This window comes from Triturus cristatus, chromosome 1_1, assembly GCF_964204655.1.
Source record: "Triturus cristatus chromosome 1_1, aTriCri1.1, whole genome shotgun sequence".
NCBI classification, from domain to species: domain Eukaryota; kingdom Metazoa; phylum Chordata; class Amphibia; order Caudata; family Salamandridae; genus Triturus; species Triturus cristatus.
Window position 1 is genome coordinate 132,580,914 of NC_140579.1, and position 23,666 is coordinate 132,604,579.

At 48.1% G+C, this 23,666-nt stretch overlaps 1 protein-coding gene across 7 annotated transcripts in view; it reads right to left on the reverse strand.

Annotated features, from left to right (window-relative positions):
- The window catches only part of ACLY (ATP citrate lyase), a 463,802-nt gene that overhangs the window by 66,551 nt on the left and 373,585 nt on the right, over positions 1-23,666 (reverse strand). For all 7 annotated transcript variants that reach the window (XM_085616801.1, XM_085616574.1, XM_085616958.1 and 4 more), the window contains 3 exons: positions 9,274-9,401; positions 7,495-7,588; positions 691-845 (listed from right to left, as the gene is read on the reverse strand). In XM_085616801.1, the coding sequence (XP_085472927.1) occupies positions 691-845; positions 7,495-7,588; positions 9,274-9,401 (377 nt within the window). The remainder of the gene's footprint in view (positions 1-690; positions 846-7,494; positions 7,589-9,273; positions 9,402-23,666) is intronic.

Here is a 23,666-nt window from a genome sequence, read left to right on the forward strand (position 1 = left end):
GGCAACTAAATATAGGACTTAGCAATTTAAAACTGTCAGTGGCCACTGATCAAAATTTAACAAACATTTTTATTTTCAAGCACAAAGGCTAGGCTCTTATTTTCTTTGTATTCTTATCAGCATCAGTGTAGGATACAAAACGACAGAAAAACTGTATGGCTGGCTATTATCTATAATTTCTAAAGCTCACTTCAGGGTCCTTGTCATTTTCCTTTTTACTTTGCAGCCAATTTTAGTACTATACATAGTTTGTTTCTATACTATTTAAAATTAGTACAGTAGTTGCCTCACATAAACACATTCTTTATGGATTTTAGTGGGTGCATTGCTTCAATCGGAGGACAGCAGCACCTATTGATAGTGTAAGTAGAACTGTCCTTCTCAGGTCTTCCTTTCAAGAAAGTCAGGGATTTCTAAACTAGATGGACAAATTTGAATGCCTTTTATACAGTTGTTCCTTTAAACGGGCCACATGGGTTATACAAACATTTCAGTAATGAATTTCAGCCTGCCTTTCCTTCAGCTTAAATGACTTCCAAATGAGGTGAGATAAAGCTGTTGCCACATTACAACCTCACTGAATCATGGATGACTTAACTAGGCCAATCATATTTTTCTGAAGTAAAGTAAGGCATCTTGTGCACAGAAAATAATTGAGCACTTAGAAGGCTGTATTTTTGTAGGTCTCACCGTCTTTGAAACCAAAGTAGGCCCAAGACTCCACCGATGCCAATGTCTTCCTTAAATACTTCTGTTATAGGCATCCCAGCATATATAAGCTCTTGTCCCCTCTCATCGCAGATGCTGGTCATAAAGGAAGCTGGTTTTCGGATAAGTCCCAGTTCCTGATAAAGAATTTGAGGAACAGACCAGATGATAAAGTGAAAATGTTCACAAGCAAAACAAAGCATGCTGTAGAAGAGGGTTACAGACGTAAGCAGGGGGAGAAGAAATGAGGATGTGACAATAAAGTTGGGGCAAAAGAAAAGAGGATGAGTGAAAGCTTTAATTGAATATGCTACTTACCAGTATGCATCTGTTCTTGGCATGTAGGGCTGCTGACATTCATATCTGTGCATAGATCGCCGCCTAGTGTTGGGTCCGGATGTTTGCACGTTGTTGTCCTGGAAGAGTCTTCGAAGTATCCTGAGATAGGTGACTCCTCCCCTGGACCACAGTGCGCATGGGCATCCTCTCCATCCCCAGATTGTTTTTCGCCATTGTGGCAGTGATGGAGTAGATACAGGAAGTGATGACCATGTTATACAGTAATTCTGAGAGCTGCAGCTGCTACAGGCGCCGGGGAGGAGGGTGGGCGATATGAATGTCAGCAGCCCTACATGCCAAGAACAGATGCATACTGGTAAGTAGCATATTCAGTTCGAGGCATGTGGGCTGCTGAATTCATATCTGTGCATAGAATACATAGCAGTACCTCCTATTAGCGGCGGCTACCAGTGCCAGCTGCAGCAGTCTGAAAGAGAGTTTTGAGAACAGCCTGTCCTACAGCTGCCTGCTGTTTTGAGTGTACATCTACACAGTAGTGTTTGGTAAATGTATGTATAGTGGACCATGTGGCTGCTCTACATATTTCCTGTAAAGGAATGTTTCCCAGGAAAGCCATGGATGCCCCTAACTTACGTGTTGAGTGGGCTCGTGGGGGAATCGTTAATGTGCGTTTAGCCTTTTGATAGCAAATTTGAATACATTTAACGATCCATCTGGCTATACCTGCTTTGGAAATGGCGTTGCCTTTGTGTTGTGGAGAAAAGGCAACGAAAAGTTGTTTTGTCTTTCTAAAGTGTTTAGTTCTGTCAATATAGTACATGAGGGCCCTCTTTACATCTAGTGTATGGAGCATTCTTTCAGCGACATTTTGTGGATTCTGAAAGAAAACAGGCAGTTCAATAGTTTGATTCATGTGGAACTGCGATATTACTTTAGGCAGGAATTTGGGGTTGGTACGCAGTACGACCCTGTTTGCGTGAACCTGTATGAATGGCTCTTGAATGGTTAGTGCCTGGAGTTCACTAACTCTTCTTAACGAAGTGATTGCGACTAGGAAAGCTACTTTCCAGGTGAGGAATTGAATCTCACATGAGTGGAGAGGTTCGAAGGGTGGACCCATTAGTCTGGTGAGGACCAAGTTGAGGTTCCACACTGGTGCCGGCGGGTGTCTTGGGGGAATTACTCGTTTGAGTCCCTCCAAGAAGGCTTTGATGGCAGGCACTCTGAATAAAGAGAGGTGCTGCCTGTTCTGGAGATAGGCTGCAATTGCGGTTAAATGGATGCGTATTGAGGTGTATGCCAGATTGCATCGGTATAGGTGTAAGAGGTAACAGATAATGTTTTGAATGGATGCGTCTAGCGGGTTGATGTCATTGTGGGTGCAGTAAATGACAAACCGTTTCCATTTAGCTGCATAGCAAGCTCTGGTAGTGGGTCTCCTGGCCTCCTTGATGATCTCCATACAGTCAGGTGGCAGGTTTAGGTAGCCAAACTCTAAGACTTCAGGAGCCAGTTTGCCAGGTTCAGCTGTTGCGGATCTGGGTGCTGAATTTCGCCATGGCTCTGCGTTAGGAGTGCAGGTTTTATCCGCAGCCTTTGATGCGGCACCACGGAAAGTTCCAGAAAGGTGGTGTACCATGGCTGGCGCGCCCATGTTGGAGCAACTAGGATGAGCGTCAGTGAGTGCTGTCGCAGTTTGCGTGCCACCAGCGGTATTAGCGGCGCTGGGGGAAAAGCGTACGCAAATCTGCCGGACCAGTTCATCCATATCGCATTGCCCTGCGATTGTGGATGTGGGAACCTGGCGGCAAAGCTTTGGCATTTTGCGTTTTCGTTTGTGGCGAATAGGTCTATCTCTGGATGACCCCACTGTTGGAAGTACGGTTGGAGTACTGATGGGTGCAGCTCCCACTCGTGCATCTGGTGGCTGTGTCTGCTGAGCAGATCCGCCATCTGGTTGTCTTTGCCCGGGAGGTGTTCCGCCATGAGGAATATGTTCCTTTGAATGGCCCACTTCCACATGCTCTGAGCCAGATGAGACAACTGTGGAGAGTGTGTGCCTCCCTGCTTTTGTATGTAGTACATGGCAGTCATGTTGTCCGTCTGGATCAACACGACTTTGTTGCACAAGTGTACTTTGAATGCCTTCATTGCCAGGAAGATTGCCATCAGTTCCAGAAGGTTGATGTGCATCCTCCTTTGCTGTGTTGTCCATAGTCCCTGCACTGTGTAATTGAGTACATGAGCTCCCCAGCCCTGGAGAGACGCGTCCGCCGTCAGTATTATTTGTGGAACAGGCTCCTGGAACGGTCGGCCCTTGCAAAGGTTTTGTGGATTCCACCAATGCAGAGAGTTGTATGCCCGACCGCTCACCAACACTAGGTCTTTTAATTGGCCGTGAGCCTGATTCCATTGACGTGCTAAGCACTCCTGAAGCGGGCGCATATGTAGTCTCGCGTGCGGGACTATGAAAATGCAGGAGGCCATCATGCCTATCAACTGCATGAACACTCTCGCAGGAAGGGAGTGTTGTGGTTTGAACTTTGAGATCAGCAGGTGCATGCTGTTGATCCTCACCAAATTTGGCTGAGCTGTGGCTGCCAGAGTGTCTATGGTGGCGCCCAGGTACTGTTGTACGTGTGCGGGTTGTAGATGTGATTTTGGGTAATTTAGTGAGAATCCCAGACTGTGAAGGAGGTGAATGGTGAGGGACATGTGGCTGGCACATTGCTGGGCTGACTTTGCCTGAACAAGCCAGTCGTCCAGGTAAGGGTAGACGTGAATGTGTCGTCGCCGTAGATGTGCAGCCACTGTAGCTAGGCACTTGGTAAAAACCCTGGGTGCTGTTGTCATGCCGAAGGGGAGGACTTTGAATTGATAGTGCTGTCCCTGAATAGTGAACCTGAGATATTTCCTGTGTGATGGGTGGATGGGTATGTGGAAGTACGCATCTTTGAGGTCTAGTGTGGCGAGGAAGTCTCCCTGTCTGAGCAGCGGGAGAACCTGCTGTAGGGTGAGCATATGAAAATGCTCTGACAGAATGTAGTGGTTGAGCGGTCTGAGGTCTAGTATAGGTCTGAGCGACCCGTCCTTTTTTGGGATTAGGAAGTACAGGGAGTACACCCCTGTCCCCTGCTGGTTGACGGGCACGACCTCTATTGCACCTTTTTGCAGCATACTTAGCACTTCGTGTTGCAATAATGCTAAGTGCTCTGCGGACATAGGACGGTGTTTTGGCGGTATTGTGGGTGGAGTGGAGGTTAATTCGAGACAGTAACCATGCTGGATAATATCCCTGACCCACCTGTCCGTGGTGATGGCTTTCCACGTGGACAGGAACCGCTGGAGTCTCCCCCCGACAGGTGTTATGTGGTCGGGGGGAAGGGAGAGGGCGTCACTGTTTGTTCTTGGGTGAGGACCTGGTGTTGCCGTAACCGCGTCCTCTGCCCTTGGTGCTGGAGCCACGATATCCACCTCTGTTGTTTTTATCGTAGGTGCTCTGTGTGCCCCCTTTATTGTATGGCTGCTGTGACCCCTGTCCTCTAGCTGCTCCCCTATTCCCGGGGCGACGAAAGGAGCCACTACGAAATGTCTGCGTTTGCAGCGCCCCCATTGACTTTGCAGTGTCAGTGTCCTTTTTTATCTTTTCTAAGGTGGTGTCAACTTCCGGTCCGAATAAGTAGTCGGGGTTGACCGGCTGATTCAAGATGTTGTTTTGAATCTCTGGTTTGAATCCGGAGATTCGTAACCAAGCGTGGCGGCGTAACATGACGCTGGTGTTGATGGCCCTCGCGGCTGTGTCGGCAGCATCTAGTGCGCACTTAATGGATGCGTTTGTAAGAAGTTGTCCCTCTCTGATGAGGAGCTCCGCTGCCTCCTTGTATTCGTCTGGCAGATGTTGGAGTAGTGACTCTAGCGTGTCGTAGTGTGAACGATCGTAGCGAGCCAGGAGGGCCTGTGTATTGGCAATGCGCCAGATGTTTGCTGCTTGAGCTGCAATCCTCTTGCCCGAGGTCTCCAGCACTTTGGACTCCTTGTCTGGGGAGGAGCATCACCTGTTGTTTGCGAGTGTGCTCGTTTGCGAGCGTTAGCAACCACCATGGAGTCCAGAGGTAACTGACCTCTAATGTACATAGGGTCCCCGGGCGCAGGCTTGTATTTTCTTTCAATCCTGGGGTTCAGCACCCGTGCCCTGGTTGTTTCCTTGAAAATGTCCTTTGCGGGCTTGAGGACACCTTTCAACATGGGCAAAGTCGACAGTCCTCTCAGAGGAGGCGAAAGTGTCCACCAGGAAGTCGTCCTCAATTGTGTCAGAGTGGAGTTGAACTCCATGATTGGCTGCAGCACGTTCTATGAGGGCATTGAAGGCAGCAGTGTCCTCTGTGGGAGATGTTTTTGCGCCGTAAAGCTGCGTGTCCTGGGTATCTGTTGCGGTACCCAGGTCTGCAGGGTCATCCCAAGCTTGATCTGGGTCCTGCTGCTCCTCAGGATCTATATCCCTAGGGTAGGTGGTATTATCACCTATGTAATCAGCCATTGCGTCCGTGTCGGAGGGCGTCGGAGAAAAGGACTGGGGATCCGGATAGGAGGTGTGCAGGCGTTCGTATAGAACCTGTTCCGACTCTGCTGGCAGTTTCTGCTTCAGAGGGATTTTGTAAGAGTCCAAGGCCCGCTCTGGCGTGGCCTTCCGTTTTCGGAGCATAAGTCTGCCGGTGTCGGCGTCGATGAATTGGGACGGTGAAGGCTCAGTAGGAGAGTGTCCAGTAGATGGGGACCTCGTCTGGCGGACACGTGTTCGGATCTCGAACATCTTCGGTGCCGTTGACGGCGGCAAACCAAAAGTGATGTTGGCTGGTGCCGGAGGTGCCTTTGGAGCCTTTTTAGGATCGGGGCCCGACGTGGACTGGAGGGCTGCCCGTTCTTTGATGCGTTGCAATGACGCTGCAACTTGTCGCACCGAGAACGCCGAAGGTTCTTTGGTGCCGAGTGGTTCCGTAGAGGTAGGCGTTGACTGCTTTGGAGCCACAGGCTCATCGAGTCGAGGAGAGGTAGTAGCGGTCGACGGAGTCGATGACTTGACCCATGTCGCTGCCTTTGAAGTGGGCTCCGATATAGCGGCCATCTTAACTTTGGTAGTCGGGGCCGACTGCTTCGGTGCCGGGGGCCGAGGCGCTTTTGTGGGACCGACGGCCCTCTTTTTCGGGTCGGTACCGACATCCGCTGCAGCGAGTTCGGCGCCGAAATCCCGGTTAGTGCGTTCGGAGCCGATGGACTGTGCTGGCGTCGAAGGAGTGGAGGTCTTCGAGGGCTTCGAGCCGACCACTGCCAGTTTCACTTTCAGTTTCTGAGGAACTGGTGCGACGATTGGTTTCGGTTTCGTTGAAGGGAAACCAGTCTTTTTCGGTATTAATGGCTCATGCTGGATGTTCGAGGCCGGGCCTGAAGGCGGTGGCGAAGAACTTTTGGATTGATCTCGGGTAAGGCCCGGAGGCGATCCCTCGACCGGAGCCGTAGAATGACGCACTTTGATAGCCTCCGTTTCGACGGGTAGGCCCTGCTCTTCACCAGAGCTATCTCCTTCGGCCCCAAAGGCCTCATCGTAGTCCCCTACCTCGTCGTCGGCTTCTTCCCTGTGAAAAAGCTCTTCATCGGCGTCTTCCGATTGGCAATCGTGTTCGGAAGCGGGGCTGGAGTGTATTTCTTCCACGCTTTCAACATCTTCGTCCTCGGTGCTGAAGATGTTGGCCGGGGCCGATGCCGATTGCTGCGCTTCTAATCTCGCTGCCCGTCGATTCCGGAGAGTTTTCTTGGATCGGAATCGGGCACAGGCCATACATGTCGATTCGTCATGATCCGGCGAGAGGCATTTGTTGCACACCGGGTGGACGTCGATGTGTGGATATTTGGCGTGGCATAAAGGACACCGCTTGAATGGGGTCCTCGATTCCATCGTCGATGTAATGTCGATGGTCGTATGAAACGGATCCGAAAACTGGAAGAAGTTTCTAAACTAAGTAAGAAAGCTGTCGACACCGAGCGGGAACAGTACCGACGAAAGCTAAAGGCCTTTTGGCCTTAAACGAAATTTTCCCAACTTGAGCTAAGATAGCACATCCGAACCCAATGGCGGAAAAAAACAATCTGGGGATGGAGAGGATGCCCATGCGCACTGTGGTCCAGGGGAGGAGTCACCTATCTCAGGATACTTCGAAGACTCTTCCAGGACAACAACGTGCAAACATCCGGACCCAACACTAGGCGGCGATCTATGCACAGATATGAATTCAGCAGCCCACATGCCTCGAACAGCAGAAATAAAAGGACCAGAAAACAACAGTAAGAGCAAAAAACTGAAAGTGTGGAGAAACGACAAAATCAAGAAAGAGGAGAGCGAAACAGATGATCAGTATAAACAGACTAAGATGTGCAAGTTCAGCAGCTCACTCAAAAATAACCAATTAGCAGTAGTTGGAAAACAAACCCTACCCTCGCCCAAGAGTAGTCCATTGGCACAGTTGGCGGAGGCACTTCTTGGGCAGGTACAATCTCTCCTTTGGCAACGAGCTCCTCATACACAGACCTAAGCAATGTGAGAAAGAAAAACAGATGGCATTAACCCATCCACAAGAGAGAAGGGGACCAGTATATATATATATATTAACTGGGTATTTAAAGAAGTCCCTCAGAAACAGTCATATCAAGAAAACCATAAGAGAAACTGGTTACAAATTAACAAAGGCACAACAATCCTGCTCATGTTAGCTTTGAGTTCCTCACTATGTTTCAGCAAAAGAGGACTGATTGTCATTTGCAGCAGGAGAAAAATTCTGCTCATGATACTATTTGTTTATTTTGATGACTGAAAGGAGGTTATCGCTCGTTAAAATCTGGTGTAATTCACCTTTTACAAAATACTGATGCAAGTTATACTATATTGAACATGCCAGTTAAAGGTTTGTATGCGGTGTGTCAATTACATGTTAAATAAAGTTGTTAAAGATTTGTCACAGTCCTCTTTGCTCTTGCGTTGGCTGGGTTTTACACTTCTTTGCATTTTTCTCCAATAATCACAGAACACACACTTCAATTTGAAAGCCCTGTTTATCTTCTTTTTGGATTTCATGAAACGTAAGGGTATTTTTTGTAAACTAATTTTCAAGATCTCCAACTCAAAACTCCAGGCAGGACAAAGGATACTGAAATTATGTAAGCCGATAATAATGTTTTGCTGTATTATGAATGCAAGAGAAGATGCTGCTCAGCACCAAGATACTCTCCTGGGTGAGTTGGGTGCTATACAAATACATATAACATAGCATACTTCTGCCTAATTGTGCTCAATCTATCACTATAGCAAGACTGAACGGTTGAGTTAGTCCACAATCCTCACAGACCCATCAAAAGAAAGAACATATACAAACTTAAACAGTATGTGAGGGACAAGAGATGGGTATTTAAGAAGTCTGCACAGAAGATCAATGAATTCAAGTAATAAAACACAAGAAAAACAAGTCTAAAACAGCACAGAACAATGTACTTTTTTGGGGGGAGTCAAACGATAATGGTAATCTAGTACAAATTTCATAAAATGTTATTCCTTGACAGGTTAAAATGATCTTGGATGGGGTTGGTTCCACTGCATATTGTAACATCCTAAAGAGGCCTCCTGATGGGCCTTCATTATATACCTACTAGATGTCTTCTTGTGTGTCTAACCGAGCATGTCAAGCTTTCGGTATCAAAACATTTTAAATCTGGGGCTTTTTTTGGGGGGGGCAGAGTTTTATATAGTGCGAATTGGATTCGGGTCAAGTTCGAGCACTGCTATGTAAAGCGCCAGTTACGTTACATGAGGACACATTCATTTTTTGCTAGGCACGGGGATATTAGGTGATTTGCCCAGAATCACATGATGTTCAGCGTCATTACCGAGACTCGAACCCGGTTTCCCAGGTCCGAGGTCGAGCACCCTAGCCGTTACGCCAACTCCTCTCCCCGAGGCTTTAGAGTGTAAAAGGGGTATGGTTAGGAATCTGGGGAAATCTGGTAGAAAGGAGGGTTTATAAAACACTTATAAACATAACGATAAATATAACCTAGCCAATATAGTTGGTTAAAGAATGCTTGGTAAAGTTTAAGTGACGTACTGCTGTTTCTATAAGATGGAGAAAAAGTAATACCATAAATCAAACAAATATGTACCAAAGTAAGAGGGCAGGAAAAGAGTAATCCCTGAATTTGGGTGCCACGGACGGCCTTACTCACTGGATAACATCTCCCAGTTCATCAAAGCTTCTGGGAACATAGGCTCCTGCATCCTTCATTGCTTGGTTCTTTGCAACAGCTGTTTCTGACGATTCGTTTGCACAGGCTCCTGCGTGGCCAAACTGGACCTACCATTAAACGCAAGAAAGTACAATTCCAGTGAAAGGGGAGGGTAAATTACAGACCATTTTATTGTTCAAACAATCAATTTTGCCATGGAACTGGGGTAATTGATGCAGACAGGATTTATTGTTTTTTCAATTGGTAACTGTTTCAAACAATACTCAGACAGAAAGCATTCCACGTTTAATATATTACTTGTTACATCGGACAAAAAACCCAGAGGGTAATCAGTCAACATGCATAGTACAGTAAGCAAATAAAAGTATCAGACTTGTAAATAGTTACACCAACTATCCCATACCTTATGTTTTTGGCTCCCCCCTCCCCCTTGTGCCTTGCAAACTAGTATACCAGTTCCTCAGCCATTGCACAAAAATCCATGCCCCTAGTCCATTCCATCAATGTAGGTGCCTCTGCCTCCCTCCAATGTCTTGCAAAGTTGCTTTTTGCCACAAGGAACCCTGTAACTACAAACTAGTATCGATGCGCCCCCTCCCACCCCCCCCCCCCAATTCCTCCAGTAAGACAAATATCGCCATTTGCAGATAGACCAGGACTGCGCGACTAATCACTTCTCCCGATTTCACACACATAATTTAGCAGTATTTCTGCATGATTGAGCATGACCCCATCATGTGGTAAAAATCCCCCTACGGAGCTTCACATCTAGTACAATGGCGGGAGGGGGATCCTGCTCTACCCATATGCCAGAATAGGGCCGGTGAATAACAGAATCTATGCAGATATTTCAATTGGATGAGGCGCAATTGAGAAGACACCACAAGGCCATTATGGACTCCCACTAATCATCTTCACCTAGGTCAACCACGCCTAGGATTAATCTACTGCGGAGTTGTGTAAGAGTGTTGGGGCACCAAGTATCAATGGTCGATAAACTTGAGATGCCCTTCTTTTCTAGTTTATTAGTCACAGCTCTACACATGGCAGGCTCTTTGAATGCCTCCTTCCCCTGGTCCAGCACACTTGGGAGCATGGGCAGGAACTGGCTTCTAGTTTGTGAAGGCAGCAAGATCTACAAGAGGAAGCAAGACTGGGGTTTCTCTTCCTCTAACTGCACCCCATATGTCTCAGCCGCCCTTTTGATGAATTGATTGTAGATCCCCCATGTAGTCTGGCGGCGAAGGCCTCGACGGATATGAGTCTATGCCCTCTTCTGGTGATTCGGCGTCGAGCTCTTCCCACGGCAAGTCTTGAGCCTCCGAAGAAGTCTACTCGTGGTAAGTCTCATCATCTTCCCCTTCGCCTGTCCCGTAGTACAGGTCCTCTTCCTGTTCCTCTCCAGGTTCAGGTATGTTCGGCGCTTCGAATTCCTTGACGCCTTTTCCTGTTTCGGGTGCAGCCTTCGACGGTATGCTGTAGGATTTTAGCTTTTCGTCGAAGTCTTTCTTGCGTTGCAAGATGTTAGCCATTTCGGCCTCGAGCCTCCTTTTCTTCTCCATCTCTGCCGAGTGATTGGCTTCGAAGGCCTCGACCTTCCTCTTCGCGGTTGTCGACGTCAAAGTCGAAACCTGTTTCGGGCCTTCGCCTTTCGACGTCGAGGCCTCTTTTTCGTGGCTGTTCTTCGGCCCCTTTCCCTTATCTTGGGATTTCGCCATCTGGTGGTCCTTCTCAGAGGATCCGACGGACTGTTTGTCCCTGGATGCAGTAGTCGACGTAGAGTGCTTCGACCGCCCTGCTCCTTTCGAGGACTTAGGCTCGCCTTTGCGAGCATCAGTGGAGGGTTTAGTGTTCGACGACTAACCTCCTTCGATGTTTTCTCTTCGACCTCGACGACCACGACGTTTTCTGGTCCTTCAGCTACGTTGTCTTCCTCTCCGCTGGAGAGTCCCAAGTCTCGTAGCGATGGGGGCGTCCCCTGCCCCTGCATGTTGTAGTTTGCTCTTCTCTGTCTTTCCCTTACTCTGAGAGTCTTCGGGGTTAATGCTGCACAGGCGTTGCAATCCTCGCTTCGATGGTCGAGCGGCAGGCAGAGATTGCAAACCGGATGTTGGTCCTTCTGCGCGTACTTGTGGTGGCAGTTTGCGCAGAATTTGAACGGAGTCTTGTCCATCACCGCGCCCAGGGAGCCCCCTATATGCGCATTCTCCTTCGAAAAACGTCAAACTCTTCGAAGTTCTCTGAACTGTAGTCTAGTTTCTTCTTACTTGGTCTCCGATGTCTTCTCCGGTGATCTATTCCGATCTTTCGTCGATTCTTCTCTCCAAAGTTCTTGGAGCTCCTTCCTGTTGATCCAGACCCAACGGCGGAAAAAAGAATCTTAAGATGGCGACCAAAGGTGGGAGCTTCCGGTGGAAGAGCGTCGATGTCACGAAGGACATCAAATGGTGGTATGTCGACGCCCACCTGGGCCACAAAAAAAAAAAAAAAAAAAAAAATAAGAAATACTACAATTCCGGACCCAACAACTAGATGGCGGAATAATGCACAGCATAGTGAATCCAGAAAGATTCACGCCGCAAAACTGAAATTGTCGCTTCTCTTAAATCTGGGAGGAATAGTGACAGTTGATAGACCTCAAAGAGTGCTTTAAGATGGGGGAAAGGGGTGCCTACCAGATTATTTCTTCAAGTTCTCAACTGGAAAGCCATTAGGGCCTGGAGTCTTTCCGAAGGCCAGGAATACAATAATGAGGCTGCGGGGCGTTTGGGAGTGCGGGGGACGCACATGTACATATAGCCCCTTATGAAAGTGGCTAACGTCTTCGCTATGTTAGTGGGGGTCGTGTGAAATGTGCCAATCCATATCTCAAATGGCCAGAACCAGCCTTGAACTATATTCATGGTTGCCTACCCAATATAGAAATGTCCCTGCCTGTTCGCCCTGCTCACACAACCTGCTCTGGGAGGACAGCCAGCCTGTTCTACATTATCAAGGAGCTTCTGCTTTAATGCCAGGCAGGACTGGTGAAGCAAACACTGTTCATTCTGTACCTGCGGGTCTAACCCTCCCAACCTTCCAGCAGCCACATGTGTTGCTAGAGCTCTGCTATGTCCCTCCCCTAGCTGCCTGTATCCTCCTGATTTGACATAGCTTGCCCACGAATGGCCATCTTAAAAGCTTCCCAGACAGTTGTGGTGGAAGAACGGAGGGTGCATTCATTTTAAAATATTCATAAATGTTTTTTCCAAGACAGTGTCATCTAACAATTACCTGGAATTCAACTGACATATCCTCGGTCTGCAGTAAAGGCTCACTGTATGCTTATATGCATAGGAGAATGGTTTGAAAGTCCCCGGGGAAGATTTACTACAGTGGTTACTTTATGCCATTCCATAGCCACTATAAGTAGTCTATTCAAGATTGTGATGCATATGCAGGTGAATAGTACATATATTGCACGTCAGACATGTGGTGAAAGTGCCAAATGTCGATTAGCCCCATTATGGGTATCCACCGTTTTAAATGGAGCATACACTAGGCTGATGAAGTGCCACTAATGTCTAGTGTGGGGTCTACCACCGAGTTAAAGTCCTCACCTATGACTGTTACAGTGGTTACACCAGCTGAGAGCTATGCCAGGGCAGACAATGTACTTTTGATCAAAGTGGGAGGTTCATGCACACTCACAATAAACTATGGGTGACCGTACAATGGAAATGCTATCTTGACAGCGGCCTAGAAAGTCTGTGTAAACCTGTACACAGTCAGGGGAGATCCTTATATGAAGCCAGAGTGGTATACCCGTGTGTACCTGTATCTGCCTAAAAATATGCAGCATGTCCTAACAAGTGGGTGTCCTGTAGAAGGAGAACGCCCAGGGCGTTATGCTTTGCATACAACATAACTGGCCCCGTTTGATTTTATCATTTAGCCCGTTTACATCCCAGGACATTATACAAATCCCGCCCCCTCCCTAGCTCCCTTGTACTCGTCAGTCATGATGGGTGGTAACCTATAGAGAAGTCAGTGGCGCTGTGGTCTGATGCACAAAATCAACATAACCAAAACAAACCCAAAACGTCTACAACCACCCACCTTATAATTCTAACCTTGTAGTGTCTGTCCATCCTATAGAACCAAAACATTTCTCTTCAGAATCTAAAGTTGAATCTAAATAAGTAGCATGGTGAGCCCTCGCCTGTTGGGATCTACCTTAAGCTACTAGCAGTCCTTGATAAATTTCAACACTAAATTTAAAAGAACCATAGATAGTCCTTAATACTCATACGCCATAAGGGGGTAATCTCTTAGCACACCCCTCGACTTCCACTACTCCCCAGAGAAGCAAACCACAGCAGACCCAACATCTCATTCCGGGTCTTGGAGTACAGTGATCACTGGCAGATAGATAGGCCTAAAGGAAGAGGTATCTTCATTGCCCCTGTCCAGCTACTCCAGGCATCAAATTTGTTGCAGGTGGTATACAGTCACATGTTTCTGACTAGACCCCCCTCCCTCCCATCCTCCAGTCTCGCCTCTTCTACAGACACTGAAGTTTCTACCCAGGGCCGTTGTCTTCTGCCCCTTCTACATGCTTATCAGTCTTCAGAAGCATGTGTATAACTGTCCATTTTAAGGATGTTGTTTTAATCATTGTTCCAGAAATTGGGCTCGGTCAGTCCCTTCCACTCCCTCAGGGAACCTACAAATTTCAAGTTATTGCGGCGGGACCGTTCCCCTGAATCGTCCACCTGCTGGCATAGTTCCAGGTTAGTCTTTTTTAACTTCTATAGTTTGGGCTGTATTCCTCTCAGCTCATCCTCTAAAGATGAAAAGCACCCCTCAGCTTTGGCAAACAGGTTAACCACATTGGAGATTCTGCCGTAATACGGTGAGATCACATTCTACCATAACTATTTGAGATTGAATAGCCTGTCTGGTGCCTGCAAAATATCGTTGGTGGAGGCTTCAGTACCAGGATCCCCCTTAGGAGTGTTGTTATCTGCCATCTCCACAGGTCTCGAGGCTTCAGTACTAGTGCCCAAGACCACTCCTTTGGAATATTTGGTTTGCTTGAGGGAGGGTTTGTCTCATGCCCTCTTCATTGCAGGATGTGGGGGAAGGAAAAGGAGAGGTTGGCTGCACTCTGGGCCCCCACAATCCTGGGCAAGGGACTCCACTCAGCTATGCCCGCCAACTCTAACACCAGGTGGCACGAGCAGCCCGACAGTTCCTCACTCATAATGTGAAAGTTCACAATGACCACTTGTAGATGGGGCTTCTCCCAAGGAGGCAACATTTAAACTACTGCTTGATCAGGGGTAATTGCTTTACCGCTCAGGCATTCAGGACCAACATCAACACCTTGGGTCGTCCTGCTTGATCTCACTGCAGCCCCCCAGCCCCTGAGATTGAGTGGTACGTGCAGCCCGCTGTTTTGTGAGTGTGGGCCAAATCTACTGACTGAGGCGGAAACTGTAGCACGTATTAGAGGAATAGCAGACAGACAAGGATCAGTAGAAGCCGGGTCTCTGCAGAACTATACAAAACAGACTTGACCAGAGTGTCCATTCGTTTGCATATTTATAAGGATGTTGAAAACACTGGAGCACCACAGTCTGACACAGTGGCCACTTTCCTCGTTCCCAAACCTGGGTAAGACTCCTGAAATGCTCCATTTATGCCGGTGTCTTTTATGAATCCGGAAGTGGGGTGTGTGTCGGTCTCTTAAACGCCCCATTTCAAAAATGCTCGTGTGCTAACAGTATGCCAGGCATGATGTCTTATATAGTTTCCATCAATAGACTCTGGACCTGGGCTCCAGAGAGGGGGGACTTTCAGCAAGGCTGAACGGGAGGATACAACTTTATTAAATCATACTGAAAAAAATGGATTCCCTATTCTAGAGCACGACCGTATAAGCAGAATGGATATTTTACATGTTCTCGTTGTCAGCAATCCAGATTCGAGGGCTCACACCTAGGGAGCGTAGACTCAATTTTTGTAACCTTTCTAGTTAAAAGGACTCAGACCTCCCATTCCTTTTCTTAAATATACAGGTTAATAAAATATACATTTATAATTAAAAATTTGCAAGAACTTATCACACGTATCAACGCAGCCTTGGGTTCAAAACGATTATAGCAGGGGGTTTCTTTAAACAAGCACTGGCACGTCTGTTTCAGTTAAATATTAATCCTCAGGAGATTATCGAAAACCAACTGTGAGAAAGTGCCATCTTTCTTGCATGGTACGCCCCCACTTTTTGCTGAATGTACTTTGACTGAGTGTGGCCTGGACTCCTGCCAATCAGGTGCCCAGGGCCTATGTTCCTTCCCTAAAAACCTCAAACCCAAATTGGCAAACCCTCGCCACATGTCAGCCCCTGGTAAATGGTACCCTGGGTACCCAGGGCCTTGTGACCAGGGAAGGCCTCTAAGGGCTGCAGCACTCATTGTGCCACCCTTAGAGGCCCTGTACCCTAACACACACACACACACACACACACACACACTGTCCTTGCAGGCTGAGTTTCTGGGTACAAGACAAAACAAAGTCGACATAGCACACGTCCCTGTGTGCCATGCCCACCACCTACACTGCCATGGCATACATCAGCCACCCCTCTAGCACGGTGCCCTATGCCAGTGGTGTGGGCACAGGAGCATGAGCCCTGTGCCCCTACAGTACCCAGGTCCATTCCTGGGCACTAAGTGCAGTGCTGCCATTTAAGAGTACATGGTGCTGAGAGCTCATCAAACACGAACTCCACAGCACCATAATGGCAACACTGAAGAACTGAGAAGTTTGGTATCAAACTTCTCAGCACATTAAACCCGCACTGATGCCAGTGTAGGATTTAATGTACAAACCACCACAGAGGGCATCTTGGAGATGCCCCCTGAAACCTAACCTACAATCCATGTCTGGTCTGGGAGGCTGCCTAGGCTGCCACACAGCAGACATGTTGCTGGACCCCTGGGTAGGATAGCCCCCGCTCTCCTAGGCCTGCAACAATGCACATCCTGGGCGAGGTGCTAGGTCTCCTCCCCCAGGATGGACAGGGGAAAGCTTCAAAGGCATGCCGCCTCTGTGAGCTTCCCCTGGCCCCCACCGGCTTTCACCCCCACTCTGGCGGGAAGACTGCCGGAAACCCCAAATAAGGACAGGGGATGTGCCAGCCTGCCAACCCCACCCCTCAGGTGGGGGAGGCAAGGTGAAACACATCTCCGGGCACTCGCCATCTTGAAGATGGGAGGCCCTGCCCAATCAGGACTAGGCTACTGCCCCCCTCCCACAGGAGTGTGGCAGGATAGGGGGTGTACCCACCCGAGGGCAGGGACCCATTGGTCCCTGCCCTTTACCTACCTGCAACGCCCCTAAATCTAGTATGTAGGGGCACCCTGAACCTTCCTTCCTTAGATTCCGAAAAACTAAGAGCAGCAAGAAGAAAGAGGACTTGTCGTGCAGCTGCTAAGAAGGAGGAAGACACCAACTGCTTTGGCCCCAGCCCTACCGGCCTGTCGACCCTCGAACCTGCTCCTGCTACATCCCGGCACCTCTTGTGGCCAGCAACCTCACAAAGCACGGAGGACCTGGCTACCCTTTGGCTCTAAGCACCTGGGACTCCCATGAGCATAGACTCTGCTCAAAACCAGCTTCTAACCCCTGGCATCAGCCCGGAACCGCGAACCCTGCACACTCTGCACCCATCAAGCCTGGCCTGTGCCAGAGTGAACAAAGACCCCGAGGACATCCCCCCCCGGCGACTGTGACCCCAAATCTGGCACACAAGGACTCACCTCGACGCTCCTGACGACGCCTGCAGCCTCAGAACCAGGTACCCCCCCAAACCGCGATCAACAGAGGGTAAGATTTCCCGACACCAAAAGGCACCCCTGCACCAGGCGCCCTGCGGCCCCCTGTGCCCAACTCCTGGGTACCTACCTATCTTCCAACTACCCAACTTACCTCTCAAAGTGGTGGTGGCACCTGAAGAATCTTCGTCCCTGAGCTTGCAGCCTTTGTTCAACCAGGAGCTTTCCCATTGAAATCCATTGAGCGCCCAAAGGCTCAAAAGCACCCTGTACCCAGCCGCCCGAGTGGCCCTGGCAGTGTAACCTCTGCACCTATCTACTTCCCCATTTGCCCTGAGCAAGTGACCAGGAGCCCAGCTCCCACAGCCGCGTGGCCTGCTAGTCAGCAGCCACCAACCAAGGCCCCCCTGCCTCCCATAGGATAACAGTGGGCCTAACTCACTCTGCACCCGGCTGCCCCTGTGCCGCTGTTTCGAGATAGATATACACACATGGACATCACCTAAGTAAGATAGAACTGGAACAGATACAGGTCCCGGGGAGGTGGGTGGGCGTGTGTGGATCTGCAGCTCTACATGCCAAGAACAGATGCATACTGGTAAGTAGCATTTTCCGTTCGAGGCATATGCGCTGTAGATCCCACACTTGCATAGACTGTACAGCAGTATCTCCCCCAGCGGTGGTACCTGTATCAGTAGCAGTAGTTTGAATAAGAGTTTTAAGAACAGCTTGGACCACAGAAGCTTGTTGCTTGGCTTGAACGTCAAAACAATAGTGTTTAGTGAAGGTGTGTGTTGTAGACCATGTTGCTGCTTTACAAATGTCTTCTAGGGGAATGTTCCCTAAGAATGCCATAGAGGCCCCTAGTTTGCATGTGGAGTGCGCTCTAGGGGGAATTGTCAATGTGCGTTTCGCTTTCTGGTAGCATATTTGGATACATTTAATAATCCACCTTGCAACCCCAGCTTTGGAGATGGGGTTACCTTTATGCGACGGGGAGAAAGCTACGAACAATTGTTTTGTGAAAGGATTTAGTTCTGTCAATGTAATAAAGCAGGGCTCTTTTTACATCTAGGGTGTGTAGAGCTCTCTCTGCTACGGAGTCTGGGTTTTGAAAAAAAACACTGGTAACTCCACCGATTGGTTAAGATGAAATGGAGAGATGACCTTAGGAAGGAATTTTGGATTTGTTCTGAGAACCACCTTGTTATGAAGTATTTGTAAGAATGGTTGTTGTATGGTTAAAGCCTGGATCTCACTTACTCTTCTAGGAAGGTGATTGAAATAAGGAAAGCTACTTTCCATGTAAGGAACTGCAGATCGCAATTATGTAGATGTTCAAATGGGGGTCCCATGAGCCTGGTAAGAACAATATTTTGATTCCACACTGGAGAGGGTGGAAACCTGGGAGGAATGATTCTTTTCAGGCCCTCCATAATGGCTTTAATAGCAGGGACTCTAAAAAGTGACAAGCGTTGTCTGTTTTGTAAATAAGCAGCAAGTGCTGCTAGATGTAAGCGTATGGATGAATATGCTAGATTACATCTTTGCAAGTGTAGTAAGTAGCAAATGATGTTCTGGATGGGGGCATCCAGTGGATCAATATGGTTGTTAGTGCAGTAAGTGGCAAATCATTCCATTTTGCAGCATAGCAAGCTCTAGTAGTAGGGCGTCTGGCTTCTTTAATGATGTTCATACAGTCTGGTGGTAGGTTAAGGTAACCAAACTCTAGGACTTCAGGAGCCAGATCGCCAGATTCAGCTGACCTGGATCTGGATGTCTGATCTCTCCATGGTTATGCGTTAGCAAGGATGGGGACAGGAGTAGTTTTTGGTGTGGAACTAGTGCGAGTTCCAACAGTATTGTGAACCACGGTTGGCGTGCCCATGTGCGAGCTACCAAGATTAGTTTGAGAGACAGATGTCGGAGCTTGGGTACCACTAGTGGAATCAGTGGGAGTGGCGGAAAAGCGTATGCAAATCTGCCTGACCAGTTCATCCATATCGCATTGCCCTTGGACAATGGGTGTGGAAACCTGGCGGCGAAGGTTGGGCATTTTGCGTCTTCGTGTGTGGCGATCAGATCTATGTCTGGTTGGCCCCACATGTGAAAAAATGGTAGAAGAACCTGGGGATGTAGTTCCCATTCGTGAATCTGCTGTGTCTGTCGACTTAGCAGATCTGCAATCTGATTGTGAACTCCTGGAAGTGTTTGGCAAGTAGATATATATTTTGTGGGATGGCCCATCTCCAAATGTTCTGGGCAAGCTGGGACAGCTGCAGAGAATGTGTGCCTCCTTGTTTTTGTATGTAGTACGTGGCTGTCATGTTGTCCATCCGGATAAGGACAGCTTTGTTTTGTACATGTACCTGGAATGATTTTAATGCTAGAAATATTGCTAGTAGTTCCAGGTGACTGATGTGGAGCACTTTTTGTTGAGTGGTCCATTTGCCTTGAGCTGTATGTCTGAGGAGATGGGCTCCCCATCCTGTGAGTGATGCGTCTGTTGCGAGTACTATCTGTGGAACAGGTTCGAGGAACGGCCGCCCTTTGGACAAGTTTGTGTTCCACCACTGCAGAGAGCGATGTGTGCGGCTGTCTACCAACACCAGATCTGTAAGTTGTCCTTGAGCCCGATTCCACTGATGTGCTAGACATTCCTGTAAGGGACGCATTTGAAGTCTTGCATAAGGTACAATAAAGATGCAAGATGCCACCATGCCTATGTATTGCATGAACAGTCTGGCTGGGAGAGAGTGTTGGGCTTGAAATTTTGTGATGAGGGTTTGTATGCTGGCTATCCTGGCTGGACTGGGATAGCTCTGGAAGTGTTTATTGTGGCCCCTAGATATTGATGTATATGAGAGGGCTGGAGATGCGACTTGGTGTAGTTGACTGTGAATCCCAAGTTGTGTAATGTTTGGATGGTTTGGTGAGTGTGTTGAACACATTGGTTGAATGACTTGGCTTTTATTAGCCAGTCGTCCAAATATAGGACGACATGGATCTGTTGTCTTCTCAAATGTGCTGCTACCACCGCAAGACATTTTGTGAATACTCTGGGTGCGGTGGAGACTCCGAATGGAAGGACTTTAAACTGATAGTGTTGTCCGTCCACTATAAACCTTAGATACTTCCTGTGAGCAGTATGTATGGAAATGTGGAAGTAAGCGTCCTTGAGATCTAGTGTGGCAAGGAAGTCACCTTGTTGGAACAGTGGGAGCACTTGTTGGAGTGATCATGTGAAAATGATCCGAGTGTATATACAGATTGAGGGGTCTGAGGTAGAGTATTGGTCTTAGAGTCCCGTCCTTTATGGGTATTAGAAAATACAGCGAGTAAACCCCTGTTCTTTGATGCTGTAAGGAAACAGGCTCTATTGCGTGTTTTTGAAGCAGTGCAAGAACTTCTTGTTTTAAGAGCGTGAGATGATCTGTGGACATTGGACGCTGCTTGGGTGGTATGTGTGTGGGGGGGTGGGGGGGGGGGGGGGAGCTGTAAATTCCAGGCAGTAACCAAACTGGATAATCTGTCTTACCTACTTGTCTGTTGTGATGGAATTCCAGACAGGTAGGAACTGTGGTAATCTTCCCCTGACCGGAGTGGAATGGTCTGGGGGATTGGAGGGAAGTCACTGTTTTATAGTAGAGGAGGTGAGAGTGTTGTTGTTACCTCGGCCTCTCCCTTTGTTATTCCCTCTGTATCCACCTCTAAAATATCCTCTATTTGGGGACGTTTGTGTAGTGGCTTTAAAAGAAGATGAGGTGTCTGTGCCCATGTTCCCTTGAGGCTCCTGTATAAAAGGAGCGACGAAAGGAGCCACGTGTTTGCGGAGACTGTAACGCTCCCACGGACTCTGTCTTTTTTCATCTTTTCAAGGGCAGTGTCTACAGCCGGTCCAAAGAGTTATTCTTGGTTCAACGGCTGGTTCAGCATGGTTGTCTGGACCTCTTGCTTAAAGCCTGAAATGCGCAGCCAGGCATGTCGTCTGGGCAGTACACTGGTATTTGATGGACCTAGAGGCAGTGTCTGCTGCGTCAAGGGTGCATTTAATTGACGCGTTTGATATTAGTTTGCCCTCTTGGATGAGATAGTTTGCTTGAGTTTTATATTGATGAGGCAAATGTTGTAATAGGGTTTCCAGCTGGTCATAGTGGGCCCTATCATATCTAGCCAGCAGTGCTTGCGTGTTGGCTATGTGCCAGTGATTGGCTGCTACCCTTTTGCCAGATGCGTCCAGTAATTTGGATTCTTTATCGGGGGTGGGGGTGCATCCCCGGAGGTTTGTGAGTTAGCGCGCTTTCTAGCGTTGGAAACTACTAGAGAATCCAAAGGCAGTTGTCCCTTAATGTAAGCAGGGTCTCCAGGCGCAGGTCTATATTTTTTATCGATCCTAGGATTAAGTATCCTGGCACGTACGGAATCTGAACACTTCAGGGGCATGTTCAATGACTCCCTTAATCATTGATAATATTTGCACTGTTTTTTGGGACTGTTCAAATGTATCCAAAAGGAAGTCCTCCTCTGCTGTGTCTGAGTGCATTTTCACGCCGTGAAAAACAGCAGCCCTATTAAGCAATTGTCCAAAACCAATATTATCGTCTGGGGGAGATAGCTTTGAGGGGTATGGTTGGGGGCTTGGAGGTCTGGTAGATCTATTGGGACAGAGTACTCCCAATCATCTTGTGGTGGGTCGTCTGGATCTGTGAATGGATCAGGGTCTCCCCCCACCCCTAGGTCATCATCATCATTTTGTGGTGGTGTATGTGGTGGAGAAGTTACAGGCAGAGGTGGTGTAACAGAATTAGGGAGAGGATGAGGGTTAGAAGGAAGTACAGGAGAAGGAGGCATAGGTGATGTAGCAGAGTCCTTCTTCACAGGCACTGGAGGGTCATGTGCTGTGTCCAACTTCCTCTTCTTGCATGGCACAGCTGTGACATGTCCTGTTGCAGGATTAATATAGATATTATTCTGCCTAAGATCGATAGGATCCAGATGGAAAAGTTCCTCTTCCTCGATAACCGCTTTCGGTGTCGATTTTCTCGGTTCCGAGCGGGGCTGTTGTTGAGTTTTACGATCTTTGGCCTTAGGAGGCGTGTTAGAATCTCTAGGCTTCTCTTTGGGTTCGGAGCAGAGGCTGGATCTTTGGGCTTAGAAGAGTTCGAAGCCGATTTATCCACGGGCCTCATGGCTTTCGGGGCAGGTTTGTCTTTCGAGGTGGAAGGAGTCTGAACCGATTTCGGAGCAGAGTGTTCCTTTGGTTTCGGTGCCGAAGGCTCCGGTGGGACAATTATGAGGTTTGCTCGGTCCCGAGATACCGGACGGCTTGTCTTTATTCTTTGGAGCCGGGCCCGGAGGCGGGGCTTCTGAAGTGTGCTTTCGGTCCCGACTGGGGCCAACAGGCGAAGTCTTGACCAGTGCCTTTTGTTTTGGTGGTGGGGTTAGGGTAGGGGCAGTAGTACTCACTCGTTGACCAGGAGTGATGGGGTTGTCTGAGTCTTCTGCCTTAGACACAATTTCGAGATCTTCGGAATCTTCTTCTGGGACATCAGAGCCTTCATCAAAGATGTCCTCTGGTTCCAGAGCTGATCTCTGCGCCATGATGTGTCGAGCCCTTCGATCTCGAATCGTCTTTTTCTATCGAAAGGATGCGCAGGCTGGACAGCTTGACTCGTTGTGTTCTGGTGAGAGGCACAGATTGCAGACCTTATGATGGTCACTGTGCGGGAACTTTCCTCCACACTGGGGGTATTTCTTGAATGGCGTCCTTTCCATGAGCCGTAGGCCTTACGGCGTGGATAGGCCCAGCGGCCCATGTCGACGACCGGAATCGAGCGTTGAAGATATCGATGTTCGAAGTCAATCCGAAGAGTTTATGAAAGTTTTGCACGTCGAAAAAGTTTGAAATGAAAGTTTCGAACCGGAGCGCAAAAATTGCATCTGAACCCAATGGCGGAAAAAAACTAAGGATGGAGTCGATGCCCATGCGCACTATCGTCCAAGAGAGGAGTCACCTATCACGTGATTACAAAGACTTCTTCTAAGACAACAAGGTGCAAGCATCCAAGCCCAACACCAGATGGTGATCTAATGCAAGTGTGTGATCTGCAGCTCATATGCCTTGAACAAGACAGTTTTATTTGTAAGCACTGTCCGTAGATTCGATGCCGCTACCGAGTGCAACAGTTTGAATATCGATTGGAGATTAAAATGTAAATTCTTAAATATATTTATTATGTTGTTATTTCTCTGAAAAAAGAATTCACGTTTAACTTGAATAACCCACAAGTTCACAGCTCTGGAACGGAGATCTGGAGTCTCGGGCATTCTGCAATATTCAGAAATCAAGAACTGAACTATTAAAGGAATTACTTTAACATTCGTTGACCGATTGTACTGTCTATCTTTTATTGAGATAAAACAAGCATCCACAACAATAGTCATGTAAAAACAAAGAGTTGGAGGAAGCGGAAATTATCATAGAGAATTTAGAATTCCTTTGCAGATAAGAGATCTGATTAGTGTTGGATTTACTCAATTCTTCCAATTCCA